This window comes from Durotheca rogersii, assembly GCF_024521655.1.
Source record: "Durotheca rogersii strain YMJ 92031201 chromosome Unknown GGS23scaffold_26, whole genome shotgun sequence".
Taxonomy (NCBI): Eukaryota; Fungi; Ascomycota; class Sordariomycetes; order Xylariales; family Xylariaceae; genus Durotheca; species Durotheca rogersii.
The window spans coordinates 357,973-379,419 of record NW_026251257.1 but is presented as its reverse complement, the minus strand read 5'-3'; the positions used below and the strand labels follow the sequence as shown (position 1 = coordinate 379,419).

At 56.9% G+C, this 21,447-nt stretch overlaps 6 protein-coding genes across 6 annotated transcripts; 3 read left to right on the top strand and 3 right to left on the bottom strand.

Moving 5' to 3' along the window:
• Positions 1 to 1,053: 1,053 nt before the first annotated feature.
• On the bottom strand, positions 1,054 to 3,632 carry GGS23DRAFT_599765 (uncharacterized protein; the record flags this gene model as incomplete). The annotated part of the gene is made up of 2 exons (XM_051518970.1): positions 1,054 to 3,278; positions 3,341 to 3,632. 2 exons carry the CDS (start codon positions 3,630 to 3,632, stop codon positions 1,054 to 1,056), a joined length of 2,517 nt encoding a protein of 838 aa, XP_051368825.1.
• Positions 3,633 to 8,422: 4,790 nt separating this feature from the next.
• Positions 8,423 to 10,203, bottom strand: GGS23DRAFT_249657 (DEAD-domain-containing protein). Its single transcript, XM_051512253.1, has 4 exons — positions 9,867 to 10,203; positions 9,323 to 9,805; positions 8,997 to 9,234; positions 8,423 to 8,940 (listed from the first exon to the last, which is right to left on the bottom strand). The coding sequence occupies exons 1-4, from the start codon at positions 10,019 to 10,021 to the stop codon at positions 8,464 to 8,466; spliced, it is 1,353 nt and encodes a 450-aa protein (XP_051368824.1). The 5' UTR covers positions 10,022 to 10,203; the 3' UTR covers positions 8,423 to 8,463.
• A 1,330-nt stretch (positions 10,204 to 11,533) lies between these two features.
• GGS23DRAFT_599763 (FCH-domain-containing protein) lies at positions 11,534 to 13,939 on the top strand (the record flags this gene model as incomplete). Its single annotated transcript, XM_051518969.1, has 3 exons — positions 11,534 to 11,578; positions 11,647 to 13,462; positions 13,542 to 13,939. The coding sequence occupies 3 exons, from the start codon at positions 11,534 to 11,536 to the stop codon at positions 13,937 to 13,939; spliced, it is 2,259 nt and encodes a 752-aa protein (XP_051368823.1).
• Positions 13,940 to 14,757: 818 nt separating this feature from the next.
• Positions 14,758 to 15,284, top strand: GGS23DRAFT_249564 (uncharacterized protein). The gene is made up of 2 exons (XM_051512252.1): positions 14,758 to 14,992; positions 15,070 to 15,284. Exons 1-2 carry the CDS (start codon positions 14,863 to 14,865, stop codon positions 15,264 to 15,266), a joined length of 327 nt encoding a protein of 108 aa, XP_051368822.1. The 5' UTR covers positions 14,758 to 14,862; the 3' UTR covers positions 15,267 to 15,284.
• Positions 15,285 to 15,733: 449 nt separating this feature from the next.
• Positions 15,734 to 18,775, bottom strand: GGS23DRAFT_607091 (P-loop containing nucleoside triphosphate hydrolase protein; the record flags this gene model as incomplete). The annotated part of the gene is made up of 7 exons (XM_051519992.1): positions 15,734 to 15,788; positions 15,822 to 16,084; positions 16,115 to 16,309; positions 16,340 to 16,534; positions 16,568 to 16,688; positions 16,719 to 16,990; positions 17,021 to 18,775. The coding sequence occupies 7 exons, from the start codon at positions 18,773 to 18,775 to the stop codon at positions 15,734 to 15,736; spliced, it is 2,856 nt and encodes a 951-aa protein (XP_051368821.1).
• A 595-nt stretch (positions 18,776 to 19,370) lies between these two features.
• Positions 19,371 to 21,437, top strand: GGS23DRAFT_582613 (DnaJ-domain-containing protein). The gene is made up of 3 exons (XM_051517239.1): positions 19,371 to 19,984; positions 20,079 to 20,167; positions 20,271 to 21,437. The coding sequence occupies exons 1-3, from the start codon at positions 19,904 to 19,906 to the stop codon at positions 21,358 to 21,360; spliced, it is 1,260 nt and encodes a 419-aa protein (XP_051368820.1). The 5' UTR covers positions 19,371 to 19,903; the 3' UTR covers positions 21,361 to 21,437.
• The last annotated feature ends 10 nt before the right edge of the window (positions 21,438 to 21,447 follow it).

Below are 21,447 nucleotides of genomic sequence, written 5' to 3'. Positions count from 1 at the left end.
CGCGCTCGTCCCGCCGAATCCGAAACCGCGTAGACGGGCATCCTCGAATCGAATACGACCTGCCCAATGGAAGAAACCCCGGGTCCGGAGACGGCTTCAAACGCACTTAGTAAACTCCCTAAATAGCTTATGGCTGGGATGGCGCCGGTTGAAACACGCCACGCGCCCATCGCGACGCAAGGAATAGGAGAATGGAGCGTTAGCCTTGCAAGAACACATGTTACAGCACATCTTTTTCTTCCTCTCTCTCTCTCTCTCTCTCTTATTCTTTTTGGGGGCTCTACGCTGAAAAGTAGCTCGGGTATCAGTCTCCTTCTCCCCCCCCCGCATGCATCTACGTGCACGCGTACTTTCCCGTCCCCTTCTCTCCATCCTTTCTCGTTTCCGTCCCACGATATATGATATGATACATGGCATGACTCCGATGTGCCTAGATAGGCAGGTAGACAGCCGAAGAATCCGCAATTCTTCGCTGTCGAAGAGCAGAGCGATTCCACTTTTTAAAAAAAGGTAAACCCAAAAAAGACACTCAAATCATTCGCCCCCGGGTCCGATAACTCCTTCACCATCTGTTCCCAGGTTGTGCACAGGTAAGGTAGTCCTATGCTCCTTATCGCCTAAACGCCGTGTATAATGATCGTGTATGCATGCATGGATATAAGTGTGCAAGGGGCAAGGGAAAAAAGATGAAGCGAATGTTAGGATGAAGGTCCGTCCGGTGCGGATGTGATAAATATACAATGATAAATAATGATAAAAAAGAAGTGGTAATAATACAAGAGCCGTAGAATAATAGGGCGACGTCTGTCGTCGTCGTCGTCGTGGCAGGAAAGAAGAAATCGTCTCTCTATCGCGGCGGTGTGGCCAGGGGGTATATATAAGAACAGGTATATGTATAATCCGATGCGATAAGGAACCGTGATCATCCGCAATGCCGTATGTGGGGAGAACCGTGAGATGTACAGAGATTAAATAAGGAAATCAATCGTAAAGTGGCTCGTCGTCGCGATACCTCCCTGCCATGTTCCGCAGTTCTCGGGGAGGCCGCCTCATCTACCGGACGTCAAGGTACAGGTCGTCGCCGCGCCGAGTCGGCGTCAGCTTGGGCTGCCACGTGGGCGTGTGGGGGAGAGTCCCCTTGGGAGACGACAGACCCGCGTCCTCCGGGCTCAGCAGGCCCTTCGGGTCGCTGCCATTGCGCCGCCACGGCTGCTCCTGCTTCTTGCTGTCTGGCGCGAGCGCGAGCGCCACCGCCTTGTCGTTCCCGATCCGCTTCGCCAGCAGCGAGCTCGCCGCCAGGGAGGTCGAGCTCATCATCGCGAAGGTCATGGGAGAGATCGCGCGGGCGACGTGCGGCTGCGAGTTTGCCGTGCTCGGCCGCGAGGCCGTCGTCTTAGCGCTGAGCGGGCTGGATGGGAGACCGGCAGGCGTCTGCACCGGCGGCGTGTGAAGCCTCTCCGGCGCCTTCGTGTCCGGCCCGAAGGTCTCGGCGTGGGGCACCCGCGGCGAAAATCGCGACACGGGACTAGGGATCGGAGTAAGATTTCCTCCAAGTCGAGGGGGCTGCGGTAGGTCCAGATCGATATCCGGCGACGCAAGAGGTGTCTTGCTCTTCATCGACCGCTTGGTGTTCAGAGGCCGTGGGTAAGGCGACGTGGCCTCCCCCACGGTTTCTCCCAAGGTCGGGCTTGGCTGACCAGGAGGCAAGGTCATCATGAAATCTGGTTTGGGTGGCTCATTGGCCTCAGGCAGAACTCGGTTGATGCGTCCAGGAATTTCCGGATACGTGACCGGAGAGCGTCCAGTCGTCGGCGAAGTGGTTTCGGCGAGTGGCGGGAGCCGGGGGATCGTGACGTCGTCAAATTCGAATGGGACCTCCATATCGAACGGGCTCGACATAGAAGTGCTGATAGTGGTGACCGAGTCGCGAGACGCATTAGTATCAATCTGAGCCACAGCACCCTTTTCGCTCTTTTGAGATCGGGAACGCATCACGTTTCTAGAGTTCCGCCAGATGGTGCTAGCTTGCGAGTATACGCTCGATGATCGGTAGAGCTTCCAGGTAGTAGACGGGTCTTGCGATAGGAATGCCGGCGGCGGCTTTTGGGGCTCCTCCTTAGTAGCCGAGGTTCCCGCTTCCATCGCCTCCGCTTCCTCCTCCCTCTCTATCGGCGACTTTGTCATCGAGGTGTGTGCGTCTAGTTCCGCAGTCCCCGCGACCTGAGCGAGTTCCGACTTGCGATTACCATTATTCAGCACCCAGTTGCCCCACTTGTCAGCGACATATAAAGCTGAGGCGTCATTTGGCGGTTGTCGCCGCCACATCGGGTTTCCATCTGGAGCCTCCGTATCCATGTCGGCAAAGGCCGTCATATTTGTCAGAACGCTGGCCCTGTCGGTCAGCGGTGTTTGTGCGGTAGGTGCGCCGGCTTCGGCAGCCACAGGCTGCAGCAACAAAGGTTGAACAGGAGGAGGAGGTCGAGGTGGGGGGACGGTAAGGCCCAGTGTGGGTTTAGCTGGAAGAAGACGTGAGACGGGCCTTTGAACTACGGGTTCCGGGGCCGCCGAAGGCGTTGCAGTTAAAGAACGCGCCGTTGGTGCCCCGATAATCTCGTGGCTAGGCCGCGGCGAGAGATGAGCGTGCAGCGAGGCGCCGGGATTGGGTGGCGGAGTTCGGGGGTTTTCCATTAGAGTGAGAGGACGAGGGTTCGGCGTGCCGGTCCGCGAGCTCAGGGTAGGGGCGCGAACGTTCGGCGACGCGGTGAGGAGTCGCGGGGGGAGTTGGGGCTCCGTTAGGTTGGAATACCTACGAAAAGGGGGCGAGATCCTTGGTGTGCCAGGCTTTTTCGCCTCAGTTCTGGATTTGCTCCTTTCGTCGTCTATCGGGACGAACGCTCGCTCGGGGTCCGGATATTTCCGTTTACGTATGCATCTAGCAATGAAGATAGCAGCTAACGTAATTATTATAACGCCAACGACACCGACGACGATCCCAACAATCTGGATGGTAGTCAGAGAACCCGCACTCGCCGGCTCGGGATTACCGGCTCCATTCGTTGCTGTCGACCCTGCGTCTTGTCCCGCGGAAGAAGGCGCCGGACCCTCAGATGCGGTCGTAGACAAGATCCCCGTCGAACCTGACCCCGCCGGGGACGCCAAAATCGTGCCCGATCCCCCGTCAGCGTCGCTAACGACGGTAGCGGTTAGCGTAGTGTGCGTGTTAGGCAATGCACCCTCTATCCCGGAGCACATAACATAGGCGTTACGCTTCGCGGAACCTAGTGTCACGTTAGCGGCCGCCATCAAGAGAGTGGTGGTTAAGAGGCCTGAGTGGGCTTACTGGTGAGGTTTTGATCACACACGCCGCGCTCTATCTCGACACTGATGCACTGGAGTGCCCCTTCCCCGATGGTATACCCCGACGTCGATTGCTCCGAGCATATGCACGATAGTGTCGGGTTAGCAGCGCAATCCGTCGGCGGGTAGTTGCTCTTTACGAAGGACGTCAGGCAAGGTTGAGCACAGGCGGGGACGAGCGACTTGATGTCGACACCGAGTTCGACACCGGCAGCGAGGCCGGCCAACGCTGTAATCCATACTAGGGAGCGACGAGTCTGGGACCCGAGCGCCATCCTACTCGACGATATCTTCCGACGTTGTTAGTATACGATGTAGTCTTTGCCGAGTCAAGTCGCCTTTCTGCTCTCATGTTTCGACGAGATGCATACAATCCTCTGATCGTTAAGAGACTACCCTTGAGATCGAGAGGCCTCCCCGTCAAGACCGGCGACGGCGAGTGAAGAAGAGAAGGAAACAAATAATGGAAATGTTTCGAAGGGCGGCCGGCTAGGTGGCATCGGGCCGAGCTATATGATGCGAGAGATGGGCTGCACTGACCTATGAAGGGGGGATACGGGTTAGGAGGAGAGCACCAACATTCCCTGCATAGTGGTCCTACACAGCCCAGGAGGGAACAGCAGGGCGGGCTGTCTATCTAGCCTGGGGAAGATGGAGAGACGGGCGAGGTAGGAAGCAGACGAAGAGGCACGAAGGATTGTAAAATCAGGAGTGACGAGGAGGAGCTTGTTACATGTACATGAGACAGTGGGAGACGGGGACAGACTAAGAAGAGAGATGGGTGTAGAAGCCGCGCGAGCGACACCACGTTGGGGCCCCAGCGGGTAGGTATATAACAGACAACGTGACAGAGGTGGCCCGAGGTTACCATCGATGGCGTCTGATGACGTTGCGAGCCATCCCAAGCTACTTTATAAACGGCGGGAATAGGTGCCAAGCGGCGCAGACGGGCGAGTAGGTAGGTAGGTGCTGTCGTATGTGTATGCAGGGGTCGATACACGGTGTCGGCGTACGGTAGCATCGCGGGTCGACAGACGTTTGTAGTTGTTATAGAGAGGGAGAGAAGGAGAGAAAACGGGTACGCTGTCCATCTACACCTCACCTACCTACCTGCCTGCCTGCAGTCGTCGAAGCGAGCCAGTAGGTAGGCGGAGAGGCGTAGAGACGGACCATTCGGCGTAGCATGTGCAGAGAGGCGGCGATGTCGGGCGATGTCAGCACGCATCTGCGCTGCAGACCGGCAGGCGGCAACAAGCTGCGAGGGCGGTAGACGGAATAGCTCCTGCAGGTACAAGCAGGCCAGATGGTCATACATGGCTATGATCGAGTAGGTAGGTAGGTAGGTCGTGCGATGGTGAGATGTCAACGTTGTGTAAGTCGGGGCCGGAGCCAAGAGTCCAACTGGGGAATTTTTGGACTCATCTCGACCAGGAACAGGATCAGCACGGAGGGCTGCTCATTGGGCGAGCGGCTTCGTCTCGGCGTGTGTCTACGACCCAGAGGGTCCCAATAAGCGCAGCAGAGGCTCATCCGGGAACACCATGGGTGCAGGGGTGTGGGACACAGATCCAGACGCTCTAACAATCCATCGGCAAATATAGATCTTAATCTGCAAACCAGAGGAGGGTGAGGCTGGGAGCAGGGGTGGGGGGAGGGAAGAGGGGGAGAGAGAGGGGGAGCAGGGGTAGGGGGCTGTTACTTACCCGCTTCAGCGGGTCCGGGCTGTGTCTGTCTGCGGATGTGTCTATATGTGTATGTGCATTGTATGTTGGGATGTCCGTACACACGGCTTATCGTGGTGGAGGAGATGATGATGGTGATGGTGGTGGTGATGGAGATCACATATCGAAGTGGGTAGTCGGAGGAGGAAGGGGTTTTTTTTCCCGTATAAAGACCTAACTCAGGTACCTGTAGTGCCCAGGCACCTCTTAGGAGAGCGCGATGCAAACCTGTTATGCATGCATCAGAGGGTACCTGAATTTATGTATGGGTTGTGCATGCTGTGCATTCGTTGCTGCGGCAGTGGCTGTTCGTTTTGCGCGCGCTTAAAAAACGACACTACCTAGGTACCTACCTAATATAATCGCCGATGCGGAGAGACAGAGAGAAAGAAGGTGTGCGCTGCTTCGATACAGACCTCGGCGATACCCATCGCCCATTGGTGATGCCGTGCCGCATACCTATGCGATGCAACAACCCGCCAGCGCTTCCGCCAGAACGGATGTCCAAGGTAGACGACGCCTCGCCCGTCTTCGTTGTTCCTCGCATCAACTACCCACCCCGAAGACATGGTGGGAGGAGGCAGATAATGTGTACCTACATATGCACCATGCACCCAGACGCACACACATACTCATAGTGGCGCACACGCGCCTACATATCTGACATACATTGCCTACCGTGATAACGCGTGTACAGACGCCGAACCGGGAGAGGGGTGCTGTGGACAGTCGCCGAACAACCGGGTGGGGAGCAAGAAGCGATCGGATGTGCTGGAGCGGGAAATACTGCATTCCAAATAGGCCCCCTCGCTCCCCCCTTCATCACTTGATACTTATCCGAGCGTCTGTCCTCCCACCAGCACCCCACATCTGCCGTCCTCCCATCCCTCCTCGCCTCCAGCATCCGCCTCGGGAATTGATGCGTGCGCGCGGATGGCGAGCAGACGAATTACGCGTCCATGCTATATCCGCATGTAACCTACGCCGTGGTTTACCTACTGGGCATATTACTAGATATTGGCAGCCGGGTAGGCAGATGCGTATGGCGTGCATGAACCGCTGTGCTCATGTATGACTTAGAATGTCCAACAACCATCCATCCGTGTAAGCCGGGTAGACAACCGCGCTCATTTCACGATCATGAGAAGGGCCCCTACTATCCTGCCAACCCCAGCATATTAACCCGACCGTAACGTGACGTACACTTCTAGGCGTACCTACATGGGCATGTGCCTGTTTTTTTTCTTTCTTCTATTGCTGACGAACTAACAACACTGAACTGACCTGCCCTGGATATCACTCGACCACCACTTACCTATACCTACTGCCTCTCACTCACCAAGTAACCAACTAACCAACCAACCAACCAACCAACCAACCAACCGACCGACGAAGGGCCAACCGGAGCCAATTACCACCCCCCGGGCGACGGCGCAACGACCAGCTAAACATCTCACCCTCTCCGCCCCCTTTTTCCACTTTCCTGTCTACCCCGCGTGATGCGCCAATTCGTCCCGTGACGTGACATCGCATCGCACCCGGCCGTGGCGTCGTCGCCGTGCCGCCTCGCGAGAGAGAGACGGCCCCTTCTGGCCCTCTCTCGACGTCGAGGGGTTCTCGCGGCCGCTGGGCAAGATCATCTGCCCCCCCCGGACGTTAGCCAACGGGGTTTTGGAATGATAAGGGGGCCTGCTCGCTTCCCTTACTATTGGTCGCTTACCGATCGAGAAGTAATCTACTTCCCTACCTACCTACCTACAGTATCTATGTACGGGAGGTAGGTAGGTAGGTGGGTAGGTGTGCGGATGGCCTGTGTGTAGGTATGCAGGGAGAGTATGTATGCACGCGGAGCCATGTCAGTAACGTCGCCGAGCACTCTGTCCCTCTCCCCCTCTCTCTGCGGTCCCCTCCCGACGGCATGGCCCTAGACCATGGGGCTTGCTCTTGTTCTCTGCGGGATCAGCTCGCCTCGCTTTGCTCTCGTAGCCATGCGCGATAACCATGAAACTACACAAGGTAATTACCTAGGCATATTAACGGGGGCCGTGCCGGCGGCGCCGAAGCCACATCAGCTTACGCGAATCTCTTTTTCATCACTCTTCTCCCCCCTCTGCTTCGTCTCTTCCTGTTTCCTTACGCTTGCCTCTCTTCCCTTGCGAATGCGATTCACTCGTGCGTTCGGCGCCGACCCCTTACTCTCTTGCCCGATGCCAACCTGGCCCGCCCGCGGCAGAATGCAGCCTCCGTGAGTAGATACCTAGGTGGGCGCCGAAAATGCCTAGTTACGGGGGCAGTTAGGGGGCACCACTGTAGGTAGGCACGCAACACCTAGTAGGTAGGTACCCGTTAGGTGTAAATCCCCACATGGATTCGTCGAACGCTACGAGTACCTAGCGAGCGCATCGTCAGGATCTCCGCCGGCGCAAGTAAACAAACACCTCCAAAGCAACGATAGGCAAAAATAGGCATCTTTACCGTGGTCTACTAGCCTACCCGAAATTGCGTCTCCCTCAGCAAGGTGCGTATGTATAGGCAAATATACCATAGGAATACGACGCCTATGTTTGGGTACGGCTAGCTGCTTCACAGAAACAACATTAACCCGAACCCCCCCCGTCTCGCAGGTAACGTTTCCCACCTCTCCTATGGCCTGCGCCTATCGGCCTACCTAAGCACGTTAGGTAGCGAGCGCATCCTCGTCGTAAAAACCTCATCTTACATGCTAATCTAGTGTCCTTCTTACCTTACCTCACTTTACTTTATTATCTATTAAGATTAGCCTTGCTCGCGTCCTCTGTTTCGATCCGGGGCCACTGATGATCACCAGGAATACATATTTAGATCCGATTGCTGTTATTCATCGTAGCCAGGCTGGGGCCGCCTCGATCCTCTGTTTCGTCAGACGTGGGCAGTCCCCCGTCTATAAACATGTTTCGCATCGCATCGCATCCTCAAATTAGGGGCATCGCATCCAGCACCCGGCAATTAGGAAGGTCACATGAGAAGGATCTCCCCTTCGGCAACGCGTGCGACTTCCCGTCGCGCGACATTCAGAACGAACACTTTTTTTTCCCTCCCCTCTTGGTATCTACTCGGTCTCGGCCGTCGATGTGAAAGCTTCATCCACTACCTGCTCTCCCTTGTGCAGGAGAATGCTCGAGTGCCACGTGCCTGGGGATCGGACAGGACGAAGAGAAGCCTGACGTCTCCTAGCCCCAATCCGGTCCCCCTTCTTGGCGGAATCCGAGCTTCACTGCTGTCATCAAAATATCCCACATGCGTCCCACTAAATACGATGCGATAGATGCCTAAACGCGCAGAAATAGCTCTTTCGGCTGCTTGATTATGCCAATGGAGTCATCACCATCGTCATCGCCACCATCGCTTAGACCCCCGCGCTGGGAACGAACTCGGCTTGAGCTCGGCTCGACTTGATCACCCGCTGCACCTTCTCCTCCGTCTCGTCCCAGTCGTCCGGCTTCAGCGCCACCAGGTCGATCTCGAGGTCTGCCGCGATATTTCGGAGCGCGTCGAAACTCTTCTTGTCGGATATGAAGGTGATGCTGACGCCAACTCGGCCGAACCGGCCCGTGCGTCCGATACGGTGTAGGTAGGTTTCGGTGTCGTGTACCGCATCACCCATACCCTTCATGGGGATGTCGTAGTTGATGACCATGGATACCGTGGACACGTCGATTCCGCGAGCAAGCACGTTGGTAGTGATCAGCACCTTGGATTTCCCGGTTCGGAACTCCTCCAATAAGCTGTCGCGTTCGCTGCCCTCGTAAGCGCCGTGCAGCACTGATACTCTGTGGCCGTCCTTCATCATCCTCTTCTGAATCTGCGACGCACTCTCTCGGGTCTGGGTAGGTGTTAGCGGAGGGTGCCCGCGGGCCGGCTTGGCGGTTCGGCACTTACCTTAACGAAGATGATGGACGATCCAATGTTCATCAGGCCATAAAGCTTGCAGAGGATTTCATACTTGTCTGCCTCCGAAGGACAGTCCATGTACATTTGTGAGATGCCCTTTACTGTGAGCTCCTGTACTTTCAGCTTGATCATGTTGGCATTGGGCGCAAATGTAGTGGCGTATTTCATGACCTTGTCGGGGAAGGTGGCCGAGAACAGGAGGATCTGGATGTTCTTAGGCAGCATGCTGTAAGAAGAGAGGAGAGAAGAAGATAGATCTATTAGCATAACGGTCTGCGGCTGCGGCGGGTGGGAATGAAGAGAGACAGACGTACTTCTTTACCCTGGCGCACTGATCGCCCATGCCCTGCTGATCCAACATGTTGTCGGCCTCGTCGATAACGAGGACTCGCAACTGGGACGCATCAAACTGACGTCTTCGGATAAGATCCATGACGGTTCCGGGCGTGCCCACGACGATAGACTTGTCGACACGTCCGTCGCGAGGAATAGAGCCGGGAATAGCAGCCGCCACGCCCAAGTTCGAGATGAACTGCCCGATATGCGTAATAACGTTCTCGATCTGGCGTGCCAACTCGCGGCTGGGAGCGAGAAGCAATGCCTGAGGTTGATTCGAGCTGTGGTCGACGCGAGATAGGACAGTGGTGACGAAGGCGGCCGTCTTGCCGGTTCCCGACTGCGACTGCGCTATCATATTGGCTGGAGGATCGGACAGCATCAGAGGCAATGCTTTCTCCTGGACCTTGGACGGCTTTTGGAAATTCATAGCCAGCAAGCCCTTCAAAACATCGCCGGGTCTATCGGGCACGTATCAGAATATCGTCCACCTTCAGGTTTGCTCTCCCATATTGTACTCACAATCCCAACTCCTCAAAGGTGTGAGCAGAGCCTAGGGGATTCTCCGTATCCTTCTGGAGATCGCTGAGCTGGACCTCGACATCGTAGCTATTTTCCTGTAGCCTAGTCTCCTGCACCAGGGCCGGTTCGGCGGCTTGGTTGGCTGGTTCGGCCATGGTAGAGGAGGATGAGGTCGGGTGTGAGATGCTGCGGAACTGGGCAGGGAGTATCGGTATATCTTCTGCGTGTCGAGTATAGATGAGGCACTCGAGATGTCGGCGTGGGGGGGGCCGGAATTCGGGTTGAGCCTGGGACAAGAGACGTGATATATTGTCAGCTTGTGTTTGTTTGTTTGTGGGGGCCAGGACGAGATTTCTCTTAGGGAGGGGACGGCTTGTAGAAAGGGACAGGCAACGGGCCGAGGCGTGGTGTGCAGGGCAACAAGGAGAGAGTAAATCTACCTTGGGGGTTTAGTCGCCTAGGCCCCGAGGAGATGGCACCAGAGGAGTGGCGCGAGTAACAGGCGTGGAGATTTGATGGTTAGAGGACGTGCAGAACCCGGCAGTGGCAATGTATGGGCGAACACGGGCAGACAGGGGAGAAGGCAGAGGACGGTGATGAAGCAGAAAGCTTCAGAAATTGGCTTGAAGCTGCTGGCCGGTATCTGGTGGGGCGTATCGAGTGTGGTGGAGGGGTAATCGGTACCTTAGGGATGTAACTCATGCTGTTACCTGGGTAAGTGCCTAAGTTACCTACCAAAGTTACTTATCATAGAATCCCGCTGGAAGAGGGGCAAAGGCTGAATCTACATATAGGTATATCTTGCGAGGCCGACATCCATCTCATTACTTAAATTTGTCCGTACGAACATTGCCTTATGAGGGAGGAGACCCCCTTCGTAACTTGGGCGTCTCGTAACTGGGATGGTGATGACGATCTTGTCGTCTTGTACCTACATACGCTCGCTCATTTGCTCCCCATTTCCTGGCGGCACCTGGCAGCTGGCAGTATCGTATCCTATACTATGAGTAGGTTGCAAGCGGCCTCAGTCTGGCGCAGTAGCCCCATAGCGCCCGCTGTAGCCCCCACAGCAGCGCCTATTGGGAGGTATCTTAGTCAAGGAGGCGTTGCCTTTGCTATGTACCCTTCCCGGTAGTAGAGCAGGCAACAGCAGCAGGAGTGAGGCCAGGTACCTACGTTTTCCTTGGGGAACTGTAAGTACCTACCTAGGTAATAAGTTGGGCGGCTGCTTTAGGTGCCTTGGGTACCTAAATCGCCCCTCGGTCCCCCGTGAGATGGCTGTCACTTGAAAAATAGGTACCTAAAGCTATGGGGCACGTAGGTAGCAGCACTGCGAGAGGTACCCCACTGGATACGTAATGCTCGTATGCTGCACGGCGCTGTCCTGCACCGAATAGCCGGGCGTTTGGCGTACTAGAGCTGTTCTGCCAATGTTGCCCTGCATCTCCTGGCCTTGGACCTTTTTTTACATCATCCTCCCTTTCGAGGTCAAGGCCCCAAGGAAATCCCATCGCCCACCACCTCCTCCCCCATTCTCTTCTGCACGCATGATATGGCCTTTCTAGGAGGTAGAGCGCACGCGACGACGACCTCTCATCCCTCCGACATCCCGCACGCGTCTGCCGCTCCCCATTCTGCATGCTTCCAGGCTTCGTCAGTCCTTTGCCATGGCTGAGGTCGATACTATACCGACGTTTGGTGCCGAATTGAAGGTATGCCCGCTGTTCTCGCCGAGTTTTCCGCGTCTCGCTAATTGCCTACCCTCTGTCGCTCTGTGCAGGACGGCTTCAAGCCTGCCAGCGCCTGGGTTGGGAATGGCATTGCTTGGCTTGACGACATCCAGAGTTTCTACCGGGAGCGGAGCACCATCGAGAAGGAGCACAGCGCAAAGCTTAACGCTCTGGCAAAGAAGTATTTCGAGAAGAAGAACAAGAAATCCACCAGCCTGAGCGTTGGTGACACTCCTGCTCTGACCCCGGGCTCCCTCGAGAATGCCTCTCTGACGATCTGGACGACCCACCTAACCACCCTCGAGTCGCTGGCTAGCGAGCACGAACGATTTGCGAACGAGCTTATCCAAAAGGTCGCCGACCCCCTCAAGGTCTTTTCCGTCCGGTTTGAGGAGCTGCGTAAGCGCCACGTCGACTACGCCACCAAATTAGAGGCCGAACGCGAGTCTTCCTATTCCGAGCTGCGCAAGACGAAGGCCAAGTACGATGCGGTGTGCCAAGAGGTGGAGAGCAGGCGGAAGAAGACCGAGTCCTCCTTCGACAAGGCGAAGGCGCAGAGCCATTACCAACAGCAGCTGCAGGACATGAACAATGTCAAGAACACGTACCTGATAGCCATCAGTGTTACCAACAAGCAGAAGGAGAAGTACTATCACGAATATGTCCCCGAAGTGATGGACAGTTTGCAAGACCTGTCGGAGTTCCGGACGCTGAAACTGAACGCATTATGGACCACGGCAACCAATCTAGAGGCGACGATGCTGCAGCAGAGCAACGGCCTCGTTGATCGCCTGACCCAGGAGATCACTCGAAATCAGCCGCACCTGGACTCGATGATGTACATACGGCATAATATGAGCACGTGGCAGGAGCCCCTGGACAAGGTGTTTGAGCCGAGTCCCGTATGGCACGACGACGACCTCATGGTCACCAACGAACCGGCCAAGGTGTTCTTGCGCAATGTGCTAAACAAATCAAAGAGTCAATTGGGGGAGCTTCGGCGCGAGGTCGACAAGAAGAGGAGGGAAATCGACGGCGTTAAGCGCATCAAGCAGAGGATACGCGACGGCACCGAAAATAAGGATGAGGTAGTTGTCGTATCACAAATTTTTGCTATGCAGGAAGACCTCCACCAAGTCGATCGCCGACGCCTGACGGCCGAAGTCGAGACGTCCACCATCACCTCGGCGGTGGGAGACGTCACGCTGGGAGCGAAAAATCACAACTTCAAGTCGCAGACGTTCAAGATACCGACGAATTGCGACCTATGCGGAGAGCGGATATGGGGGCTCTCGGCGAAGGGCTTCGACTGCCGAGACTGCGGATACACGTGCCATAGCAAATGCGAGATGAAAGTGCCCGCCGAGTGTCCCGGCGAGCTGTCAAAGGACGAACGCAAGAAGTACAAGGCGGAGCGACAGGCGGCAGCGGGTTCCCTGCTGAAAGCCCCCACCGGACCGCCCGAGCACGTTGCCGAATTGCCCGCCTTGAGCCGGTCTGACACTCTAAACTCGCTGAGCTCCGGATACGCGGCTAGTGCAAATCGATCTATAAGCGGCTCGGCAGCAAGTCCACGACCCCCCATCGAAGAACTACCAACACCAACGACGCCACCGGCATCGGCACCACCGCCGGCAACAAAAGGAACCTCTCCACCCGAGCCCTCCGGCCCCCGGCCTACGGTAAGGAAGAGCCGCCTCGTTGCCCCGCCACCCGCCGCGTATATCAGCGAGCTACCCGGAGCCCCGGTTCCGACGCCGAAAGCTCCCGAGCAGAAGGGCAAGATGCTCTATACTTTCGGAGCAAGTGGCGACGGCGAAGTTTCCGTCCCCGAGGGCCGCGATATCACCATCCTCGAACCCGACGGTACGTTTTGCTGTCACTATCGTCGCGCTGTCTTGATCACGCACAACGGAACTTGCTAACAGAATGCCGCTACGTATAGACGGGTCAGGATGGGTCAAGGTCCGGGCAGGCTATAAAGAAGGATTGGTGCCGGCAACCTACGTAGAGATTACCACCGAGCCCATCGCACCCCAGGACACAGGGTCCTCGCTCAACAACCGACCGGCTTCTACCTACTCGAACTCGGGTTCCTCTATCGGCGCGAGCGGCGCCAAGAAGAAGGGCCCGGCTGTGGCGCCGCGCCGCGGTGCCAAAAAGTTGAGGTACGTTGTCGCACTGTACGACTACACGGCGCAGAGCGACACCGAGCACAGCATCCGGGAGGGTGAGCGGTTCGTGCTGATAAAGGAGGACCCGGGCGATGGCTGGGCCGAGGTGGAAAAGGGGGGCGCGACCAAGAGCGTACCGGCAAGCTACGTGCAAATCGCGACCGACTAACCTCGCAGAAATCACGCTCCGACTATACCTCGTGACGGGCATGCGCGACATCGCCCCGCTCGGAGATGTGTACGCTGCCAATCTTGTTATATCAGCATTGGGGAGAGAGCGTAGGATATATATATATTTGGTGGTCGCATGGATACGGTGTTGAGTAGTTGCGGTCTAGAGAACGAGGCATAATACAATACTACTATCCGCGCCCACTATGGCTTTTTTTTGGTTGAGGGGACTGGCCATACTATCTTTTCTTTGGAGCTGCTATCTTACAGGATGTTTATTGTGTATATCAGCTACGTCGACCCTACGACACCCGCGGGTGTATGCCACTACACGCCAAGGACCAGGATATCTCGAGCATGGCAGCGAATCGGTAACGCTACCCCTACTTGAAGAAGAACTTGTTGCTCTAGGCCGCCGATTTCGGTATTGATTAACCCAGGCTAGGCTTTGTGTAAGTAATGTACGCGTGTGTGTGTATGGATGCTAGGATGTCCAACCACAGATATATACTCATAGGGACCAGAACCTCGCCAACACCACTCGCCCGACAGCGTATGTGCATACAAATCCCTACCAGGCCGGGATGCTGCAACGTATGTGGCTTACTTAGCTCCCTCTACTTCGAGAATAGATCACAAGTCCTCGGGATTCCATCTTACCTAATGGAAGTGCGGAGATCTCTTAAATCTCGGACTACGAAGCATGTATAGCTAAGCGCCGGGCTAAGTTCGCTCGCCTCCTCGCCTCCACACCTCCTCGTTTTCTCCCCCCTCCCGCCGTACCTTTTCACCGCAACCCAGACCACCACCACCCCGTACACACCTCGATCCGGCCGGGCCGGGGACACACGCGCGCAGTTTAGAAGGCGGGTGGGCACACGAGACCAAACCGAAAGAAGAAAAAAAAGACCCGCAGAAGCCATGGTCTACACGATCGTCGTGCACCTGCGCGCGAAGCCGGGCGCGGACAACATCGCGAAGCTGCGGGCGAAGCTGAACGAGGCGAGCGCGGTGTACTCGCGGGACCAGGAGACGCTGTCGTGGTTCGTCAGTGCGTAGCCGTCCCTCCTTCCCTCCCCTTCCCTCCTCCTGCGCACTCAGGCAGAGAAGCTGACAGAAACGAAACAGTGCAGTCGACCGCGGACCCGCACGACTTCACCATCGTCGAGCGCTACCTGCGCGAGGACAGCCAGCAGTACCACCTGTCGAACCCGTACTGGCGCACCTTCGACCCCTTCGTCGTCCCGCTGCTCGAGCGGCCCATGGACCTGCGCCGCTACGAGGAGCTCGAGCCGCGCGCCGGCGAGGAGGCGCTGCTCCAGTAGGGGCGCTGCCCCGGGGGGGGCTGGGGACGTGGGGCTTCAGGAGGAGGAGCAGCACGAGGAGGAGACCGATAGGAGCGCTGCGTGCCGTCGCACTGACGGCTCGCGATCTCCTGGGGCGCCTGTGTATCTGGCACGGCACGTAGTCAATAACAAAGGTGTGGCCCGACCGCGCGCGGGGTGTAACCGGTTCATTTGCATTTTCGTTCCCCTTGTCCGCTCGCGTGATACCGATAGGATAATAGGGAATATGAGACGTCCCGCCGGCTTCCTGCCGGAACTTGTCTACGTTTTCTTCGCTATGCTGCGTTGCATATATCCTAAAAAGGGGACCAGGGGTAAATCTAGTGACAGACATGTGGCATACGCACACACCGCAATGTGTATGTCGCCGAGGTCCTCCTGGCTTGTTCCCTTCCCCTCCTGCTCTCCCCCGCTCTACCCATCTCTACTCTCCAACCCCTTCCCGCTCACTTCTGCTGCTTCGGCATCTTCCGCCGCTCGAGCGCCTCCATGTCCTTCTTCCTGTGGAAGTGCGGCGCCACCTCGTTGAGCCACTCGGGCCGGATCGGCATGCAGCTGCGCATGTATTCCTTGGTCGTCTGCACGAGCTCGTAGTAGATCACCATCCGCTCCGGCGGGTCCGCCCCCATCAGCACCGAGCTCGGGTGGATATACACCGTCGTGTTGTTCTTCACCGTCCGGTAGCTGTCCCCGCCGCGCTGCAGCCGCGCCGCGTTCGGGAAGAAGCCCGCCGTCAGCGCCTTCTTGATCGGCTCCGTGTTCGCCGCCCCGCACGTCGACGGCGCCACCTCCACCCGCTCGCACAGCTTCGCCAGCTGGTCCCGCACGTCCCGCGCCCGCGTCAGCGACCGCTGCTGCAGGAAGTTCTCCCGCGCCCAGATCGGCGAGAAGTCGCTTTCGACCCACTGGTTCCAGATGTTGAGCAGCGTCAGGTGGTCGCCGCCCTCCTTCACCGTGAACCGGTTCCGCGCGCTGTCCGCGTGGATCTTCTTGTCCTTCGGCCGGAAGAAGAGCGCCGAGGCCTCGCTCAGCATCGATATGATCGACAGCACCTCCTCGACGCACTTGTACTTGTCCGCCGCGAGGACGGCTTTTGCGAGCATCGGATCCGTTGGGAATTCCGCCATCTGCCTGCCGACCTTGGTGAGCTCGCCCTTATGATTCAGGGCCTGCAGCGCGAAAAGCTGATTCAGGGCCCCGATCAGAGATTCGTTCGGGGGTGGATCCATAAATTCGAACTCGAGCAGCTGATTGATGCCGAGTGATTTGAGCAGTAGCACGACGCTGTTGAGGTTGGTCCTCTGGATCTCGGGCGTGGTAGACTCTTCCATCTCGTTCATGTAAGCAAATCTCGTATAGAGGCGGAAGCATTTACCGGGGCCAACACGACCGGCACGCCCGCTGCGTTGGTTCGCGGAAGCTCGAGAGCACGGCACGACTACGAGGTTCGACATGCCTGTCGCCGGGGTATATACGTTCTCTTTGACGTATCCCGGATCGATCACGTAAGTGATACCGTCGATAGTTAGACTAGTCTCCGCGATATTGGTAGCTAGCACGACCTTGCGAGCACCTTCGGGGGTAGGCTCGAAGATCTTGGACTGCAAATCCGAAGGGAGGTTGGCGTAAATAGGGCAGACGATCAACTCCTTTACGCGATTCCCGAGTTTCTTCGCGGTTTCGGTTAATTGCAGTTCGGCAGACTCGATCTCGTCTTGCCCAGTTAAGAATACTAGGATATCTCCCTTCCCTTGCGTTGTATGGATCTGGAAGATCGTGGTAATGGCCGCCGTCAAGTAGTTCGCTTCTGGCGCCGGGGTATAGTAAATATCGACGGGATACCTTCGCCCCGGGACGTTAAAGATGGGAGCATCGTCAAAGTATTTTGCGAACTTTTCGGCGTTCATGGTAGCTGAAGAGATGAGTAATTTGAGATCTGGTCGTTCCCTGGCCAGGTCCTTCACCAAGGCTAGCAGGATATCTGTGTGGACGGTGCGCTCGTGGGCCTCGTCGATCATCAAGGCTGAGTAGCCTGAGAGGTCTGGTTCGGTCATGAACTCTCTGAGTAACATACCGTCGGTCATGTATTTCAAGATAGTCTTGTCGCTAGTCGCGTCCTCGAATCGAATGGAGTACCCGACTTCGTTCCCGACCTTGACTCCCATCTCTTCGGCGACGCGGGCAGCGACACTCATAGCTGCGACTCTGCGGGGTTGGGTGCAGCCAATCTTGAGGCCGTTTTTGGTGTAGCCGGCCTCGTGCAGGTACTGCGGCAATTGTGTAGTCTTTCCGCTGCCCGTCTCGCCGACGAGAACCAATATTTGATACTGCTCGATAGCCGCGATGAAGTCGTCCCGGTACTTGTAGATGGGCAGACTCTTTCGAGTCTCCTGGATAGATAGGGCCTTCTTTTCAGCGGCCTCGATCTGAGCCTCCAGAAATCTCTGCTCCTTGGTCAACGTCTTCCCTTCGCCTGCCAGCGTTGACCCCAAGTTCCACTGGATATAGTGCTCCGGGTCGAGAACGGGCACGTAGTCCCCTTCGTATTGCCTCTCGGCCCTGTTGATCTGAGCCTTTGCTTTTTGCGTCTGCTCCCTCTCCCACTCCTCGTGCTCCGTGACGAACTTCTCCTGCCCGTATTCGTCCCTTTCGACATATCGCTTGTACAACGCCTCCTCTTTCCGCTTCTTATCGATCTTGCCCTTCTCTGTGATGTAATCCTCCGGCATATAATAACCGTCGCGATGGTCGTCAATTCGCAATCGTTCCTCGGCCAGTCGGAGAACTTCTCGGTTCTTCGCAAACTCGGCCACCTCCCGCTCCGTGAGCCGCACACCGCTACTAAGTTCGGCAGTCTCTTCGGCGACCTGTTTCCGCAGCAGCGCTAGCTGCTCCGCTTCCCTCTTTTTCAGGTAGTCTTGCCGAGAGCGCTCACGCAGGTCCGGCATTGCGGCTCGATTCGAGGCGATCTCATCGGCTAGACGCTGGCGTTCCGTCTCAGCTTTGCCTTTGGTTTTCGACTTGCCCTCGTCCCGTTCCTTGAGGCGCTTGGAGAAGGCCTCTCTTTCGGCGATGTCACGCGCCGTATCGGATTCGGCACCGTCGTCTTCCCCATCACGACCCGCATGGCTTATTTTTACACGTTTGGGGGCCGACTCCTGGAATTCCGGTTCCTCGTCGCGGCCGTCGAGCGAGGGCTCCGCTTCGGGCTCGGTGCCTGGCTCCTCGTCGCCCCATCGATCGTCGAAATCGTCCTTCCTGCGCTTCCTGATCATCTTCGATTTGTGCTTGCTCGCGTCTCGTGCAGGCGAGCGGCTGCGACTACGACTACGACTCCGAGCGCGATGTGACTTGTGATGATCGTCGCGACGAGAACCGGAGCGTCCGCTGCCGTCTTTACGCCGGTGTTTAGACTTGCTGTTCTCGACCTTCTGGGGACCGACTTCTTCGTCGTCCATAGGGACGAAGGCGTACCGTATCGCACTCATATTTCGTCGTTGTGGCGCGAGGTAGTGTTGAATAGGCAGAGGAAATAATAACCTGGAGGGCGGCGGCGGCTCTGGATAGGGGACTCTCGACTGGTTGCCTCTATGAATCTAGCCGTATAGATCTGTCCGGAGGAAACGAAGGCACCGAGGAATGTGGGAAGGTAGATAGTTGGTTCGGTACAGGCGATCGAAAATCGGAGCCGACTAGAGCGGCTCGTTCGAAGATTGGCGATGGCGATGCATTGAGAGAGAAAGGTGAGAAAAACGAAAGATGGGGATGAACACCCCGTCATAGCTCGCCGCAATGGTTGCCTGCGAGCGGAGGGTTAATACCTATCTGATAGATGGGTAGGATGCTGGTACGATCCTCGTAATTCTATATTTCTTGTTTCTGTGTTCTGTTTATGTCCATATCGTCACGTATTGCTGAATCGGGGATGCTGGTGAACGCGGCCAACCAAGGTCCGGTCCCGGCAGCTACCAACAGCTACATCCAGAGTACTTATAAATGCAGCCAATCGTAGACAATCCCATTCTCATGCAGCCAATCATAACATCTTGTAGAGACAAGATAATCTCCATTATTTAAAGTTTGGTCTACGCTAAGGGTCTATCTTATCGCCGGCGGCCGAGACGCCTGCAAATTCTACGACTCTGCTTCATGTACCTCGGTACTTGCAGTACCTCCGTCTACAAGCAAGCTACACACGTAGCCTTTTTTCTTTCTGACACGCTGGTATTTTGCTGGGTCGAACTCGGTCCAGCTCTGGGCCGCGCCGAAAGTGAACAGTTAATACTTGGTGCTTCATGTCTTCACTTCTACACATAGGTATCCTCCGTTCTTCTCTTCTTGTCGTCTGCTCTCCTTGCCTGCCTGCGGAAGCGCATACGAGTAACCTGCTAAATACCACCGCCTGTGCGCGGTCGACGCTCTATTCGCCCCGGTCAACCCACGAGTCGCCCGCGCCAGCTGATCTCTCCCATGCTGGTCCCCCCGTCGTCTGCTTCATGCTTTCGAAAGCTGCGCTTCGGTGTCGCTCGTGAACTAGCCTGTCCTCGGGGACTCTAGTAGCCGTCTCCAGTCATCAAGCCGGCGCTCTCGCGAGCTGCCTCGTTTGGCCAATAAAAATGCTACTATTCGGAAGAGCAATCTTCGCATTGCTCTGCGTCCTCCTCCAGCTCGCCCTCTGCGCTGAGGACTTCTACAAGGTATGGAGGAGTGTCTTCTCCCCTGCCGACACCATCCAGTTGTCAATCGTCAGTCCGCGACTAACCGCTTTTCTTCTTTTTTTCCGGTCCCCAGGTTCTCGGCATCGATCGCCAGGCGTCCGACAAGCAGATCAAGTCGGCGTATCGACAGCTCAGCAAGAAATTCCACCCGGACAAGAATCCGTAAGTCCTCCCCGCACCGCTCGCGCTGTGCGACCGTGCCACCCACCTCTCCCGTATAACCCAACGTGTCCTCTGGATAAGACTAATAAGGGGCCGCTCGCAGGGGTGATCCGACAGCAAAGGACAAGTTCGTCGAGGTGTCCGAGGCCTACGAGGCTCTAATCGACCCGGAGTCGCGCAAGATCTACGACCAGTTCGGACACGAGGGCTTAAAGAAGCGCAGCCAGGGTGGAGGACACCACCATGACCCCTTCGACTTGTTCAGCCGATTCTTCGGTGGCGGCGGCCACTACCAAAGGGGCCAACCGCGCGGACACGACATTGAGATCAGGGTCGGCATCTCCCTGCGCGACTTCTACAACGGCCGCGACACCGAGTTCCAGTGGGAGAAGCAGCAGATCTGCGAGGAGTGCGACGGTACCGGCTCGGCCGACGGCGTCGTCGACACCTGCCGCCACTGCAACGGCCACGGTGTGCGCATCATCAAGCACCAGCTAGCGCCCGGCATGTTCCAGCAGGTCCAGACCCAGTGCGACGCCTGCGGTGGCCGCGGCAAGACCATCAAGCACAAGTGCCCCGTCTGCGGCGGCAACCGGGTGCTCCGCAAGCCGACCACCGTCTCGCTTAAGGTCGAACGCGGCGCTGCCCGGGACGCTAAGATCGTGTACGAGAACGAGGCCGACGCGAGCCCCGACTGGATCGCCGGCGACCTCGTCGTCACGCTAACGGAGAAGGAGCCCGACCCGGAGAACGACAACCCCGACCACGTCGACGGCATCTTCTTCCGGCGCAAGGGCGACGACTTGTTCTGGCGCGAGGTCTTGTCGCTGCGGGAAGCCTGGATGGGCGACTGGACGCGCAACATCACGCACCTAGACGGCCACACGGTGAGGCTAGGGCGCAAGCGCGGGGAGGTGGTGCAGCCCGGCCACGTCGACACGATCGAGGGCGAGGGGATGCCGGTGTGGAGCGAAGATGGCGATTCGGTGTACCACCACTACCAATACGGCAAGCTGTACGTCGAGTACGTGGTGGTGCTGCCGGACCAGATGGAGTCGGGCATGGAGAAGGAGTTCTGGTCCGTCTTCCAGAAGTGGCGGGGGAAAGTGGGCGTGGACCTTCTGAAGGACAGCGGCAGGCCGGAACCGCCTAGTCCCGGCCGCGGCCAGCAGGAGAAAAAAGATGAGCTATAATGTGATACCTTGACTTACCTTACCTAGACTATAGAGAGGCAAATGCTACGAGACAATAGAAGACGATGACTTTAGGCGACGTGCTTT

Excerpts from the sequence above, each read along its gene's own strand:
- GGS23DRAFT_249564 (XM_051512252.1), top strand. The coding sequence starts at position 14,863 with ATGGTCTACACGATCGTCGTGCACCTGCGCGCGAAGCCGGGCGCGGAC. Across the intron at positions 14,993-15,069 it reads GACGCTGTCGTGGTTCGTCA|TGCAGTCGACCGCGGACCCG; the intron begins GTGCGTAGCCGT and ends GAAACGAAACAG.
- GGS23DRAFT_582613 (XM_051517239.1), top strand. The coding sequence starts at position 19,904 with ATGCTACTATTCGGAAGAGCAATCTTCGCATTGCTCTGCGTCCTCCTC. Across the intron at positions 19,985-20,078 it reads GCGCTGAGGACTTCTACAAG|GTTCTCGGCATCGATCGCCA; the intron begins GTATGGAGGAGT and ends TCCGGTCCCCAG. Across the intron at positions 20,168-20,270 it reads TTCCACCCGGACAAGAATCC|GGGTGATCCGACAGCAAAGG; the intron begins GTAAGTCCTCCC and ends GGCCGCTCGCAG.
- GGS23DRAFT_249657 (XM_051512253.1), bottom strand. The coding sequence starts at position 10,021 with ATGGCCGAACCAGCCAACCAAGCCGCCGAACCGGCCCTGGTGCAGGAG. Across the intron at positions 9,235-9,322 it reads CAGTGCGCCAGGGTAAAGAA|CATGCTGCCTAAGAACATCC; the intron begins GTACGTCTGTCT and ends CTCTTCTTACAG. Across the intron at positions 8,941-8,996 it reads CGTCCATCATCTTCGTTAAG|ACCCGAGAGAGTGCGTCGCA; the intron begins GTAAGTGCCGAA and ends ACACCTACCCAG.